The 14,910-nt window shown below is 42.3% G+C and overlaps 1 protein-coding gene across 1 annotated transcript; it reads right to left on the reverse strand.

The window, feature by feature from the left end:
- Window positions 1-5,124: 5,124 nt before the first annotated feature.
- On the reverse strand, window positions 5,125-7,313 carry LOC121441764 (oogenesin-3-like). Its single transcript, XM_041643045.1, has 3 exons — window positions 7,033-7,313; window positions 6,088-6,639; window positions 5,125-5,647 (listed from the first exon to the last, which is right to left on the reverse strand). The coding sequence occupies exons 1-3, from the start codon at window positions 7,311-7,313 to the stop codon at window positions 5,125-5,127; spliced, it is 1,356 nt and encodes a 451-aa protein (XP_041498979.1).
- Window positions 7,314-14,910: the final 7,597 nt, after the last annotated feature.

Consider the following 14,910-nt stretch of genomic DNA (forward strand, 5'->3'; position numbering starts at 1 on the left):
AAAGGATATGTTGAACAAACAGAAAGGGGTGGAAAACACCCCCAGAAATAGGTTACATAATGCTTTGTTAACCTTGAATTTTCTCAATGCTAATAAGAAGGGAACAATGGCTGCAGTAAGACTTTGGATAATGGAAAAGTCTATTGAACTAAATCAACCAGTTTATTTCAAGGATGTGCTGACCTCACAATGGAAGCCAGATGTGCTACATTGGGGAAGGGGTTTTGCTCTTATTTCCACAGGTGAGAAAAAATTGTGGATACCGTCAAAATTAATAAAGGTTCGGTTTGAAGAAGAGAAGCCACTTGGAAAAGATACATAACAATTCTTGCATAAGGATGGCGAACATACTGATGGTAAGAAATACAGATAGGTTGGAGGCAGGGTTCTTTTCTTATCTCCACAGGAAAATACTCATCTTCAAAGAAATTGAGGGACCCTGAATATTTAATTACTGATGGATGGACACATTTTTGTAAGTATTAATTTTTATATATATGTCTTATTAAACATTTCTTTATAAATATATAGAGCTGGTTTTGAAGTTGGACTCTGGCTCAGTCCCTCTCCAATTCCAAGCCTGTTAGTAAGAGAAAAACCCAGAGTTTCTGGAGTTTCTGTCTCATGTCAAGAGCCATGATATGGGACAGAAAGAAATATGAGTTTAGAAAACATCTTTGCTTTTCTTCATATCTATCATACTTTTCATTGAAAATATCTATCATGCCTTTCATAGAATATATATATATATATGTCTATATTATTAATATTTAAGTTTTTCACAATGAACAATGAGTTTTTCCTGAAGTGACATTTGAAGTTTCCAGGAAGAAGATGGGGCCCCACAACAACAACTCTACCTTTTTGATATGATGTCATGATACTGATAGCTCTACTACAAGACCTGTTTTGGATACCAGCTGCACAAGACGATCCCAACTTGGTTAGCTGAAATGGTGCACATCTTGTACAACATTCTGGCTAGACCTCCACAAAATACTCAGAGACTATTTGCAATTTTAAAAGACATTGATCTTGAAATTTAACCATCATTTTACTTTCAAAGGATCCCCCAGAAAGAACGTCGCCCCCATGACAGCTGGAAGTAATTCTAGAGGACGACATCCCCTCTCCCAGTAAAGTTTACCCCTGGGTTTAGGGACATCATTTAGGGGTTGGGAGGTTGGGGGAGGAATTTTATAAGCTCAGGGATCATTTTGGAAAAAAAAAGAGGGAATGATGGGATAATAGATTTGTAATTGTGAGTTACTACTTTTTGACAAATATATTGGTATCGATTCTTGCATACTGATACAAAGTTAAATTATATTGACTATTGTATGCATGCATGTTTCTATCTCTGTTTAAAACATTTTTTATGTATTGACATATATTGTATTGATAAATATATAGTATATATTTACCATATTGCAGTGTACATTTCTACCTCTGATTAAGATACTTATATAATGTTTGTGTATTGATATATATTTACCATATTGCAATGTATATTTGTACAGTGTTTATATTTGGAGGTCATTATCCTCATTTGTTACACAGTTGTTTATTGTCTTAGTCTTTAAGTTAGATAGATATTGAGAATTATATAGATAAATTGAGAATTATATATTATATAAATATAGTCATTTATAATTAGACTAATCAGGTTCTCTAGATATATAGAGATTATACTCAGTATAGATAGATAATCTTCTACGTCTTCAAAGAGCTGTAGAAAATGGCCTTTAATCTAACTCAGAGTTTCGTGATAGTGAGACACAATTGCTCCTGGCAACACCGCTCTATTCCCGAGAGAATGTTGAGCACCAAAGACACTCCATCTGGAGCCTTTCTATTTGGCAGAACTGGCCTTTGGGCAAAGAAATGCCCATACCTCAACCACTGACAGAGATACAGAGCGTGCATCAATGGATAAAACAGGACTGTCATATCCTGCCAAGACAGGGTAAGATGGTTTTGAAAAGTTCCTTGCCTTTAATAATGGTATGTCAGTTATGTTAGGCCTTAGCCAAAATTGGTTGACTCAACATTGCAAATGAGACTTTGGGTGATTGCCCAGGTAGTCAGTTGTCTCTGTCAATTGTTGCACATTTTGGATATATCTCGTTTGTTGAGTAGTGTTTATTCCCTTCTCAGATCTTTGACGGAGTTGAAGATTATATAATTGTAGTTACTCTCTACATTATTTGGACTCCTTGAGATAGAATGTTTAGCAAAGATTTTGTTCTCAATATTGTTTGTTATATTTATTATTTGTTGTTATTGTATATAGTTGTATTTGGTTTGGTTCTGTCTTATTTAGACAAAAAGGGGAGATGTAGGGATAGGTCCCGCCCATTGGGGGCATGTTCGCCTCGGGCTAATGTCTGCCTATAAATTTGGCGAGCGTGCTCCCAGCCATTGCTTCTGCTTTCCTGATCTCCGCGGAACGGTGGTTATGTAAGTCTATTTCTACATTAAAGCTATAGATATATATTTTTTTTACAATCTGTCTGCATTTGTTTACGCCATTACAAAGCACCTGTTTCACACCCACATCCTCATGAAGGGAGGGATTCAGTCCCAACCTTCCCAGAGCTCTCCAGATAATGTGCTGGCCAGCCTGCAGACCCTGGTCATAGAGAGCTGTAGCACCACTGAGTCCCAGTTCCAAGCCATTCTACCTGCCCTGGACAGCCGCTTCCAGCTTATAGCCTACAGTTAGAATGGAAACTAGTAAGCTGTGTGCTTTATGGAGTAGCTGCCAGACTGAGAAAGCTCGGATAAGGATGGTACCACATGCCCCAGTAGAGACTTAGTGACGGTTGCCACTATTTCCTAGACCCTGAGTGATTTCTCCAGGGCTGTTCTAAGTTGAGACAGGTATTGGGTGACCTAAAGCCATGAGGTTGGTTTCTCAAGTAATTTCACTGAGACTATATTCTTGGAATATTTCACTCTGGGACACAGTGGTCTTTGTAAAGAAGCTCTGTTAGGTAATGTTGGTTGGGCATTCACATAAACATTTGCAGGGTAGGTAAAAGAAATGTTTTGAATTCTTATTTTAAACAAGTTTTATGATATTTGATAAAGGAGTCATTTAATGTGTCTTGCAGAGTGAAAACTGCCCTTTATTGTGACTCCCTCGGTATTAGGCCATCAAGACGACTCTGCCAGTAAAGCCGCTTAATCTGCATACATGGAGACTTAGGTTCAAGTCCCAGGAACCATGTTAAGTTACAAGCTGAGAACCAAATTCACAAATTTGTACACAATGAGTGCCTACCTCCATCACACACACTAATAAATACACTTTTTTAAATAAAGAATGTTCTGGGTCATACGGGGACTAATTTTCCCAGTCTCATCTGCTGAACACAGTCATACGGGACATCCTGATGGGATGAGTACTTACCAGATCTGGCCTAGATGGCAACCTGCACCCTAACTTTCATGGAGGGGAACATCTCATCTGAGTGCACATGTGATCCGTTGGAAGCCTCTGACCTGGGCTTGTAAGGAGCTGAGTTCAGACACTAGTTAAACCTGCTTTGAAAATCACATTTACTCAGGGTGTGGTAAATTGTCACATAAGCGGACTTGAATTAACAGACTATTTAGATTAGCAGTAATTTATCAGATACAAAAGAAGTCTGTTAACCTCAGAAAACGACCAAAGTAATGATTCTCCCATGTATAGCTCGTTGAAACACTGTGTTTATTGGGCATCTTTATAGATAAAGCATCATGTAGAATTCCCTACTGTGACAAAGATGGTGTCCTCCATAGATCTACCACCCACATTCTCTAACACCTTCTGAGCGCAGGTACACCTGGGGGAGAATTACATACAGCAAGAAGAGGGTACGAGCTGCATCTTAAGTGAGTGTCTAATGACGACCCTCTGTCCTTGATTTTGGAAGTAATCCACTGTCCATGGCAACACAGGGAGACACTGTCTTAAAAAAAGACATAAAAAAAATAGAATGGGATCCCCAAGCTGTGTGAACATCCAGGACAAACTTGCTTCTGGAGCTCCAGCCAACCATAGGATGATTCATTCTCATACATATCTTTGGTTTGAGCATTAAATACACCAAAAATAATTGAAAATGGTGTTGGCCTCTATTTGAAATGGGAACAGATAAACAGATTTGAAGAGCTTCCCCATGAGTAGTGGATTTAAAATTATAACTACACTAAAAGCATGTCCTTGGTGTAGTAAGGAAAAACCACTTAAAGCTTATTTTGATCCCAGCACGTCTGCATCCACAGATAGCAAAACTCACCAGGTCCTTAAGAAACTTCATTCTGGGTTTTCTAGATGGAATGTAGGCAATGATTTTTATCTCCAATGAGGAGACACCTCTACATAATTAAGATTCTTGGCATGCCTTTGGTTTCTCAATGTAACAGTCCCGACAGTTCTGGTACTCTGTAGACCAGGATGGCCCTGAACTCAAAGACCTTCTTGCTTCTGCCAAGGCCTGTGCCACAACTGACAGTCTAAATTCCTGACATTACTAATACTCTGTGAACACAAAACATCTTTTCTGCATCCCCAACAATCACTTAATTATGAAACAAACCAGACAGTACTCCTCCAGGCTCCCACTGCACCTTAGGAGTCACCAGAACAACGTTTAGAATTGTATAACTGTCTCTCTGATGTCAAATCATTTACAAATGCGCAGTTGTCTCTTATTTTAGCAGTCTCCTGTCCCCTCATCCCATTGTTCCCCATGTCAGCCACAGTCCCTGTGATCTGAACCATGAACCATTTGCACACCATTGCGGTCCAATATATTGACCATTGTGAGCCATGTGCTCTAAGATCCTCTAGATGAGATACCTGTGCACAAGTTTCTATGACATGTACTGTTTTAACACTGACCTTATTAGGGTGCTGGGAAAAGAAATGGGTATTGAAATGCTGGGAAAAAGTGGGCTCTGTGCTGATGGAGACACACTAGCAATGCCACAAACTCAGCACATTTATTATATGCAATCAAGGATCCACACGGTGAACATACACTCCCTACACTAGGGCTTCCATTCCCAGTACCAGAAGCAACCTTATCCTACTCATGGAAAAAAGTAATGTCTGGCCTCCAGGTCATAGGATCAGGGTTGAAAACGGACACAGTCGGTTCTTGTAGCAAAGAAAACATTCGTTGGCTGCCTTTTGGCCCTGAGTATATCGAGCACCTCAGGACAAAGTTGCCTGAATCTATCTCTAAGGTTTGTTATGAAATCATGGCATTCCAGAGGGACGGGATACATCTCATGGGTCAGCTTGCTCAACTTGGCTGTGTGATGTAGAAGGTTCTTGAAGACATGCAGAGAGATATAATTATGATAAAAATTGACCCTGGTAAGCTGGGAGCATTGGCTCAGGGCAGGCCCAATGGCATTGAAATGGCGGTCCCTCATGCCACACTCTTCCAATTCCAGGATTTGCAGGGTACTTGTGATTCTCTCAAAGAGAACCACAAGGGGCTTAAGGCATAAATGAGATAGCTCTACATCACTCAGTTTCAGATGTCTGAGCTCACAAAGATACAGGCTCTGGCTCAGGTAACCCAAGTCTGACGGTGAGAACCAGCAGCCAGTGATGGTCAGGGTCTCCAAGGGGATCTTCAGTCTCCTAGGGAAAGATCAAGGGATTAGTTATGCCAAATGGTATTGAAGAGGATTGGTAGGATTGAAAGCAAGGTAGATGAGGCTTTCCCCAAATTTAGTCTGTTCATGATAGATTTAGCATCAGACCAGCAGTGTCCCTAAGGGTCCCCTGACATGTTATCTTCCCCACCACAGCCAGGTCCCATTCCTCCAACTTCAAACCTAATATCATATATTTAGCATGCAGTCAACCATTTTGGACTCTTAACAACCTTTCACACATGAGCAATTGCAGGTATGCTGGCGCCTGTTCACAGATGTCTGAGCACAGAGCTCATTTGCTGGGTTATTCTACATCTCCACCACTGCTATATTCACAGTGGTCAGGCCATCAAGATCACACTAACCTAGAAAGAAAAGGATTTGTTTCCTATATTTTGAAGAACCCTCTCCATCCTTCCTTACCTGGGCCACTCTTCAAAGCAGCCTGCCAAGAAGTAGCAATAGCTTATGTAGAGATTCTGGAGACAGGGGAGTTTGTTGAACTGAGAAAGCACCAGGCTTATCAATTCCTGCTTTACAGAAGCAGCCAACCTGAAGGGCTTCTGAATTTTTTTTAGCACAAGCGTGTGGAGATTTCTCATCTGCCCCAGGTAAGGAAAAAGGTGTGGCATGGATTCAAGCTGCCACAAACTCAGTTGCAGCTCCCGGATACAGTCTGCATCTACCATCTTGAAGATCCTTTCGGCAGTGAAGACGGGTGAATTCCAACTCTTCAGCTTTCGGCAGCATAAATGAACAGAATCGTTTTGCTGCTGGGCCCACTGCAACAAGTATGTGTGCCATTCACTGAAACTGGCCTTCTTGACATCAATATCGGTTACTACCACAAATCGCTTCTTCCCCCCAGATTTAGGACAGATCTTCACTGACCGCTTTAAAGCCCTAAAGCTCTGGAAATCAAGGCACACATCTGTCAAATCAAGCACTCTGAGTTTCCGTGTCCTCTTTGTAAAACTGGAAAAAAGAAATCCCAGAAGATAAGACAAGATACGTTGTACAGTCTACTTCTGATCCACATCTCATATCTGCTTTCCCTTCCAAGTTTTTGCTTTATCCCTTTGCCTAGCTAGGATCAATCCAGGGTCTCAGACTCAGGGAAAATGGGTCTTTGCCAGTGAGGCATTTATGGCACAGTTTCACTTCCCTCCATTTTATTCCCATCAACCCCTGCCTCATTCCACCTGTGTATGTGGGCCTGACAGGGAGAGGCCTACTCCTCAGTGGCTATGTCTACTCTTGGGTCCTCCACATTTGCCACTGTATGCCCAGATGGAACTGGCCCTCTCCCCAGTTCCTTCTCTGCACCCGCAGAGCCTTCCTCTTTGTACCTGGGTACTGCTTGCTTACCTGGAATGAACCTTCTCTGTAATCAATGCATCTAGTCCATCAAGCAGAGCTTTCAAAGTCTCCAGGTCCTTTATCAGGGCTCCGGCAGGAAGGCATGGGAAAGGCCAGACAGGCACCAAGGCCCTCAGGATGTTTGTACGTTTGTCAGTTATGGCATCCTCAAACATTGTTGGGAACAGCCCCACAGGAATGTCCTCCAGATTAGAAATGAGCAAGGTCTCCTCCATCCACAGCTTCTGTAGTGCCAGCTGGAGGAGTGTGGGTGGGGCCTGCTCACCCATCCTCACTGGCTTTCAGAAATAATGATCCTGAGGAAGCATGGAAGCAAAGACACCATTTAGAAAACTTAGGAAGTCTTTCTTCTTTCCATGTGAGGACCTCTCTGGGCAAGATCACTGCTATGGTGATTACTGAAAACATTCAAGGGCCTGCCTTAAAGATTTTCACTCAGGATTCAAAAGGAGAAACCACAATAGCATAGGAACTAAAGTCTGATGACTGTAGAAAAAGAATCTTCTCTCACAAGGTCTTTCCATTCTTGTGATCTTTATTTTTTTCTTCCTAATCATTTATAATTTCTTTCCTCTAATTCTATCTCATTTCTAATTCCAATTCTCTATATTCGAATACTCGGTTCCAATTCATTCTTGTTCTAATTTCTCTACGTTCTTTCTTCTTCTCCATCTTATTTCATCTCAATCTATGTCTTCTGCCGTTAGAAATTTCCAAGCATGCATTCACTAGCAACTTGTGAGTAATAAAAAAAATACTACAAGGAAAATTCCCAGGGACACAGGCATTCTTTGAAGATATGTAGCAAAACTTATCACCTCATTTGTAGTTAACCATAGCTGTTAACTGTGATGAGATCCTGGCTGTCTTTTAAAGGGAGAAAACTAAACCATTGTGAGATCTAAGGAAAAGACAAAGGATATGTGCATTATTTTACAATTCTTAGGTGTGATTAATAATATCTGGACATGCTTAGTCATTTAGGTGCTACTGGTCTCTTTAAAGACTACAACAGAACAAGGACAGACACTTGCAATACTCTCTAACTCATCATAAATCCTCTGAAGGAAGCCAGGTGATGGTGGCACCCACCTTTAATTCCAACACTCAAGAGCTACAGGAAGGCAGATCTCTGTGAGTTTAAGGCCAACCTGGTTTACAAGAGCTAGTTAATGGCAGGCTCCTATAGCCAGAGAAACTGTGTCTTGAAAAACCAAAAAGGAGAGAAGGAAGGAAGGAAGGAAGGAAGGAAGGAAGGAAGGAAGGCAAGAAAGCAAGAAAAGAAGAAAAATAAATGCTTTGAAGGTCTGAGATCCTACAGAGCCATAGACCTGCGATTTTATAAGTAAAATCTGTGAACTTCCTTTGTGATCTTTCCAGAAGGATACATGTCTGACCAACTTGTTCTGTAAGGCTAATGATAGAAAACAGACTTCCAAGTTTTTCACCATAATGTAGAGGATATAGTATGTAGACGTAAAGTCAAAACAATCCCATACCAGTTTGGAATTATGATTAATAAAAGGGTTACTTATTTCAGGGGAAAACTTACAGATCACTGTCCTAGACAACAGCCCTCTATGCAGCCAGGAACAGAATCTAGTAGCCAGAAGCAGAGCTGGAAGAGAGAGAGAGAGAGAGAGAGAGAGAGAGAGAGAGAGAGAGAGAAAGAGAGAGGGGGGGGGCTACTTGATTTTTAAAGTGAAAGAGATCACGCCCAAGTGGGCTGATATCTTAAAGGCTATTGGCTGCAGGAGCGGAAGGAGCTCCAGCTGCACCTTCCGCTTTTGTTAAGTAAAAAAGTTCCATACACAATACAAAACAATATACACTAAGAATAGATTCAAGTAAGATTAGAATTACAATCAGCATAAACAATACTAAGAAAGGAACATATGCTAAATGTTTTAATAAACATTCTATCCTAAGGAGCCTAACTCTTTTATTGGAAATGGCTTGGCTAGATGATAAGAGGGGGGTAATTATGACTATCTAATCTTCAACCCCATCAAAGGCCTGAGAAGGGAGATAATATTACTTGAGCAGGTAGAAAGTACAATCAAGTAGCTTCCAAAGTGAGCAATATATGACAGAGACAATTAGCTACCTGAGCAATCACCCAAAGTCTCATTTTGCAATATTGAAGCAAAGAACTTTAGCTATGGCCTAGCGTAATTGACAGACCATTTTCAGAGGCAGAGAATTTTTCAAAACTGTCTCATCCTGAGAAGGAAGATGCGGCCTACCCTGCCGAAAATGCGGCCTACCCTGCCGAAAATGCTACCGAGCCATGTGGCTAACATAGATAAGAATATTGGGTTAACATAAGTTATAAGAGTTAATAAGAAGCCTGACCTAATGGGCCAATCAGTTTACAACTACTGGAGACTGGGCGTAATTTTCTTTGGGACTTAATGACTGCGGGAACTAGGCAGAACAAGGACTGGGCAGGACAGAAAACCTCAGTCAACAATAGTAGATAGAAGTTAATCTTTTGGTTACCTAGAAATACATGTGTAGCCATAAGTTTGAGATGTAATCATGAGTTACATGTACAAATTACATGAAAATGCATGTTAATGGGGAGATATCAGAGCTGTTATTACAAAGTGATATTACAGATGAAAGCAATTCAGAGTTTTAGAGTCAGTGTGGTGCTGCTGGCTTTGCCAGGCAGGATTCCACAATCTAAGAGTCATTTCTCAGGTGGGTTGACATCCAAATCATCAATTGCCATAATTGTGATTTCGTCATGGTCACAATAGCTCATGATAAACGCTCCTGAAAGGTGATGGTGGAGGCCTCAGTTTTCACATTTTCATCAACTGTCTGTTGGTTTTAAAGTCATCCTTCTCGAGGGAGAACATGAGCAAGGAAGTCAGGACCGCCAGGGGTGCATCCACCCACTGAGACGGTGGGACTGACCTAATGGGAGATCACCAGGCCAGTTGGACTGGAACTGATGGAGCATGTGATCAAACCGGATTCTCTAAATGTGGCTGACGGTTGAGGCTGACTGAGAAGCCAAGGGCAATGGTACTGGGTTGTGATTCTGCTGCATGGATGGTCTTTGTGGGGGCCTAGTCTGTTTGGATGCTCACCTACCTGGACCTGGGGGGAACAGGAAGGACCTTGGACTTCGCATAGGGTAGGGAACCCTGACTGCTCCTTGGACTGGAGAGGGAAGGAGAGGGGGGATGGAGGGAGGGAAGGGAAGTGGGAGAAGGGGAGGAGGTGGAAATTTTCAATAAAAAAAAATAAAATAAAGTCATCCTTCTCTCTGGGGTGTGAAGCTGGTCAAAACCATGCTCTTAGCTCTTAGCTTCCTGGGCCTGGATGTAGGGGGGAGGGCCTTGGACTTCCCACAGGGCAGGGTTCCCTGCCCTCTCTTAAGGAGGGAGAGGGAGGGAGGAGGGTGAATGGCGGAGCAGGAGAAGAATGGGAGGAGGGAAGAAAGTGTGGATTTTTGAATGGAAAAAAGAAAAAAAAGATTGCTCTTTCCAAAGTACCCTATCCAATTCCAACCACAGTGCAGTTGAATCTATGTATACTGAGAAGCAGTCTACAGGAAGCAAGGAATCAGCCCGGATGGTTGGTTCTCCATGACCTCAAATAAAGCAAAGGAAACTCCTAATTTCTCATCTTCCAAGTCTCCACTCACCTAGCTGACCCTGCCTGAAACAATTGAGAGCATCTGTGAATGGACATCATTAATTATTGACTTTGATTGCCAGTTTCAGAGAAGGAGGCAGGAGGGCTGTAGCTTGTACTCTGTGAAATGGTCTGTCCTGTCTCTTTAAGAGACAAGCCACTCCCACTCCCTCCCCATCCACTGAGGCAAGCTGATCTTCAGCTTCCAGCCTGAGTTCCTTTCCCTTTTCCATCTCTGTCTCTCCATCTTCTCTGCTCTTCTCCTTCTCCCCTTTCCTTTCCATAAACCACTAAATAAATATCTAAGCTCACTCTTCATGCATGCTTATCCATGTCTCTGTCTCTCACATGCAGTGTGGCTCCCAGCCTGGGACCAGTTAGTAGCCTTTGGAGACCTGCAACATGGTCTCGTGGCATGCCCATTTGTTGTCTCTCCTTGTGAGGGGCTGCAGGCACTCGGGGAACTGTGCCATACCTGCCTGGGACTGGCTGCTCTTGGGACACCTTCCACCACATGGCCCACTGCCATTGCTCAGGAACTTGCAGCATTTGTGCTGCTGCAGCCACTCAGGGATTCACAGCATTTTTCTTTTACCATTAGACTCTGTGCTCCAGAGATGAACAGGGTAGGAAAGAAACACTCAATAGAGGCAGTAAAGCTTCAGTATCATTGGCGTGGTCTGCAAGTGTAAAGCATTGGGAAAGACAGGGCTATGGGATGGAGAGGATAATTCACATGCAACAGTCAAGAAACTCACTAGTTCAATGAAATGGCTGGTTACTTCTAGAATTTTAGAACATCCGACCTGACATCTCCAGAATCTAATGGAAGACAACAACAACAACAACAAAAATAAAGTCTCAAAGAGTAAAATCATGGTTCAAAATTCTAATTTGAACACAGAGACCTAGGAAGCAGGATGCTTCCTGCAATACTGAGGAAATCCTAGTCTTCATAATGGGACCATGAATGAACCAGCAGAGAAAAAGAACTTCTTGTTATCATTGTTTTATTATAGTATGGCAGCCCTGACAGTCCTGGAACTCACTCTGTAGACCAGGTTGACGGAATTCCCAGAGATTGCCTCTACTTACCAAGTGTTGGGATTAAAAATGTACCGATCCATGCCTGGTTTAAATTGACTTAAGATCGGCACAAGCTGGGTGTGGGTGGCAATTGACTTTAATTTCAGCACTAAAAGAGAATTCCTGTGAGATCAAGACTGCCTGGTCTACAGAGACAGTTCCAGGACAGCCAGGGCTACAGAGAAACCTGTCTTGTGTTGAAAACAAGAGGAGGAGGAGGAGGAGGAGGAGGAGGAGGAGGAGGAGGAGGAGGAAGGAGAGGCAGAGAGCAGCACAGTCAAAGTCAAACCATTTGAATGACTCACACCTACAATTTCCAGCGCCCCCCCCACTCTTCTGGGAGTTCAAGGTCACTATGAACAGAGTCTACAAACAGACTCAAATAATGACTTTGATATAAACAAAACTCCCTGGCTGTTTGTTATCCAGCAGAATCTCTTCCAGGTCAGGCAGGGTTAAGTAGGAAATCCTTATCTCAAAAAAAAAAAAAATCAGCAAACTAAAAGAGAAATAAATGATACCTGGAGGTGAACCCAACTCTAGACTCTTCAGGTTAAGATAGGGTCTCTTGATGGAGCTAAGGAACTTTCCTGATCTAAATACTGATAACAGATCTCCAGTTCCAAAATGGGTAGGCAGTGACTTCAGAGAACTCCAGCCTCCAAGCTTCAGGTCTTCTCTGTCAGCTCTGTCCCTCATACACCTTTCCACAGAACCCTCCCCTTTGTAGCCACACCCTCCCAGCCAAAATCTTCAGTCTGAACAACTGAGGCCCTGCCCACTTCTTTTGGGATTTAGATGGTGTCTAGATGGATTGGATCAGATCAACCAATGAAAAGAACTAAAACTACTGCCATAGTTACCTTTTCATCTAATTTGGTTTTTTGTTACATTTTGAGAAGGATGTCATTATGTAACTCTGGCTATCCTGGAGCTCACTACGTACCGAAGAGTCCAAGAATAAGAAAATAAAAACGTAGATTCAAAGATAAGACTATTAAAACAAAGAAGTAAAAGTTATAAGTCTAGGAGAATGAGAACAAACCATCAGCAGCTTCCTCAGCAGCTTGAGGATTAACTATTAACAGCAGGTGATTTCGCTTTACAACCCATGATTATTCACAAGGCCAAAGCATCTCTCTGCAAACTGAGAGCTAGGCTACGGATATGAGCTGAGTCAACTTTTAGGTTATAGGTTAAGATATATGACCTCTGGGTTGTACATTATCCCTGCTATGTGAAACTGGCAGCATCAAAGGGGAGGCCACGGGGCTTCAGTAAACACTGCCCATAAGTATCAAGAAAGACAATAGGTTACTAGTTTAACTGAAAAACTGTTCATGGAGATTGTAAAGTAACACAATCTGTGCGTGAATTTTACCTTGAGAATGTAAAAATTCCTTTGTTCAGACCTAATGCTTGGTGCCCCTACGATAAGAAGATGGGTTCAGCTTCTGCCACAGCCATAAAATCCATCTCTGGCAGTGGTCTCAGTTAGTTGAAAAGCTTTTGATGCCCCATGGAGATTTTTTTATTTTATTTTTATTTTTTCCTGGATTTCAGTTTCTGGAATAAAGTTTGTTTCTGGTTAATTAGACTTTGGTGGTCTGTCCTCATCTTTGCGTGGCTGCCCTAGACCCATCATGTGTGTAGCAGGCAGACTTGAACTCTTTGAGACCCTCCAGTCTCTGGCTTTGGAGTATTGTGATTAAGGGTGTTTGCCACCATATCTGGACAACTGTAAGGCTTTAAAAGCATAAAACTAGCTGGGAATTGGTGGCTCATGCCATTAATCCCCAAACTCTGCCTTCAAGGCCAGACTGGCCTACAGAATGAGTTTCAGAATGATGAGAGCTACACAGAGAGTATGTCTCAAAAACCTAAACCTGTGTGAGTGTGTGTGTGTGTGTATGTGTGTGTGTTGTGTAATCAAAAGGGGAATCTAAAACATATCAAAGGTATTGTGTGCAGGCAGGGAGGGGTTTGTGGTGGGAGGGCAGGAAGAGAGGAGATTGTGGGGGATGGGTGGGCACAGAGCTACAGTCTTGGCTTCTCAATCAGTGGAAGGTGATTCAGATAGGATCAGCTCAGCACACAGCCTGGAGGATGTAAAATAAATAATGAGGCCTGGCAGTGGTGGGGCAGGCCTTTAATCCCAGCATTCTGGAGGTAGAGACAGTTGGAGCTCTGTGAGTTTGAGGCCAGCCTGTTCTAAAAGAGCTAGTTCCAGGATAGACTCCAAAGCTGTAGAGAAACCCTGTATCAAAAAGCCAAAAATAATAGTAATAATAAGTAAATAAATAAATAAAATGAATAATGGGAGCCAAGAAAAAAATGCAGGGGACCCATGGAGCACCAGAAGTAACCATAGAGTACCCATGGAGGCCAGAAGAAGGCATTGGATACTCTGGACTAGTGATGGAGAAGGTTGATGACTGGGAAGTGAATCTGGATCCTCTGGAAAAAGTTCTCATAGCCACTGAGCCATATCTTCAGCTCCTAAATCCAGATTTTAAAAAAGTAAATATAAATTTTGGTTTTTTTATTATTCTTGTCTGTACTTGCATTTAAACATCTCATGGCACTCCATAAGCATCAGGAGACACCTTGAGGTGAAGTCACGACAAAGACACAGACAGTGACTTCACCTGCGGAGCCATCTCAAAGATGATTCCAATGTTTTGTGTCTTTGGATGGTCATATTCAGGTGTGGGGTGTCTAAGTGTGGTCTCAGGTAATTGGGAAGAGGACGGCAAGACTATGGTGGCAGCAGAGGCCACCAGGTCCTGACCAGTCTGGACAGCATCATGAGAACACACCTCAAGACAGGAAGCAAAGGCTGGCATGAGGCTGGGCTGGTACCATGGGTGTACAACATGTACCTGGCCTGAAAACTGATCCTAAACTCTCCTAAAAAGTCGATCATCTCTGTCTCCCGAGTCCCTCACATAGTTTTCTAGGCTGCTTCCTTCTGATTGGAGGTGATCATAATCTTATTGGAACTCAAAGAAAATTTAGGATTATGGTCAAGTCCTGACTGGAGTATTCTATGAGGCTGAATCTTCTCAACAGCAGTCTTGAAACCCTTCTGGATGTAGAACTAAGAGGAAACTGAAACAGATACTCTGA

The sequence above is a fragment of the Microtus oregoni genome, unplaced genomic scaffold (genome assembly GCF_018167655.1).
Source record: "Microtus oregoni isolate MIOR12 unplaced genomic scaffold, Mior012 000081F_ref0000091, whole genome shotgun sequence".
Lineage (NCBI taxonomy): Eukaryota > Metazoa > Chordata > Mammalia > Rodentia > Cricetidae > Microtus > Microtus oregoni.

Coding starts and splice junctions, on each gene's coding strand:
- LOC121441764 (XM_041643045.1), bottom strand. CDS start 7,313: ATGGGTGAGCAGGCCCCACCCACACTCCTCCAGCTGGCACTACAGAAG. Junction 6,640..7,032: donor ACAGAGAAGGTTCATTCCAG/GTAAGCAAGCAG, acceptor TCTTTTTTCCAG/TTTTACAAAGAGGACACGGA. Junction 5,648..6,087: donor TGCTTTGAAGAGTGGCCCAG/GTAAGGAAGGAT, acceptor ATCTTTCCCTAG/GAGACTGAAGATCCCCTTGG.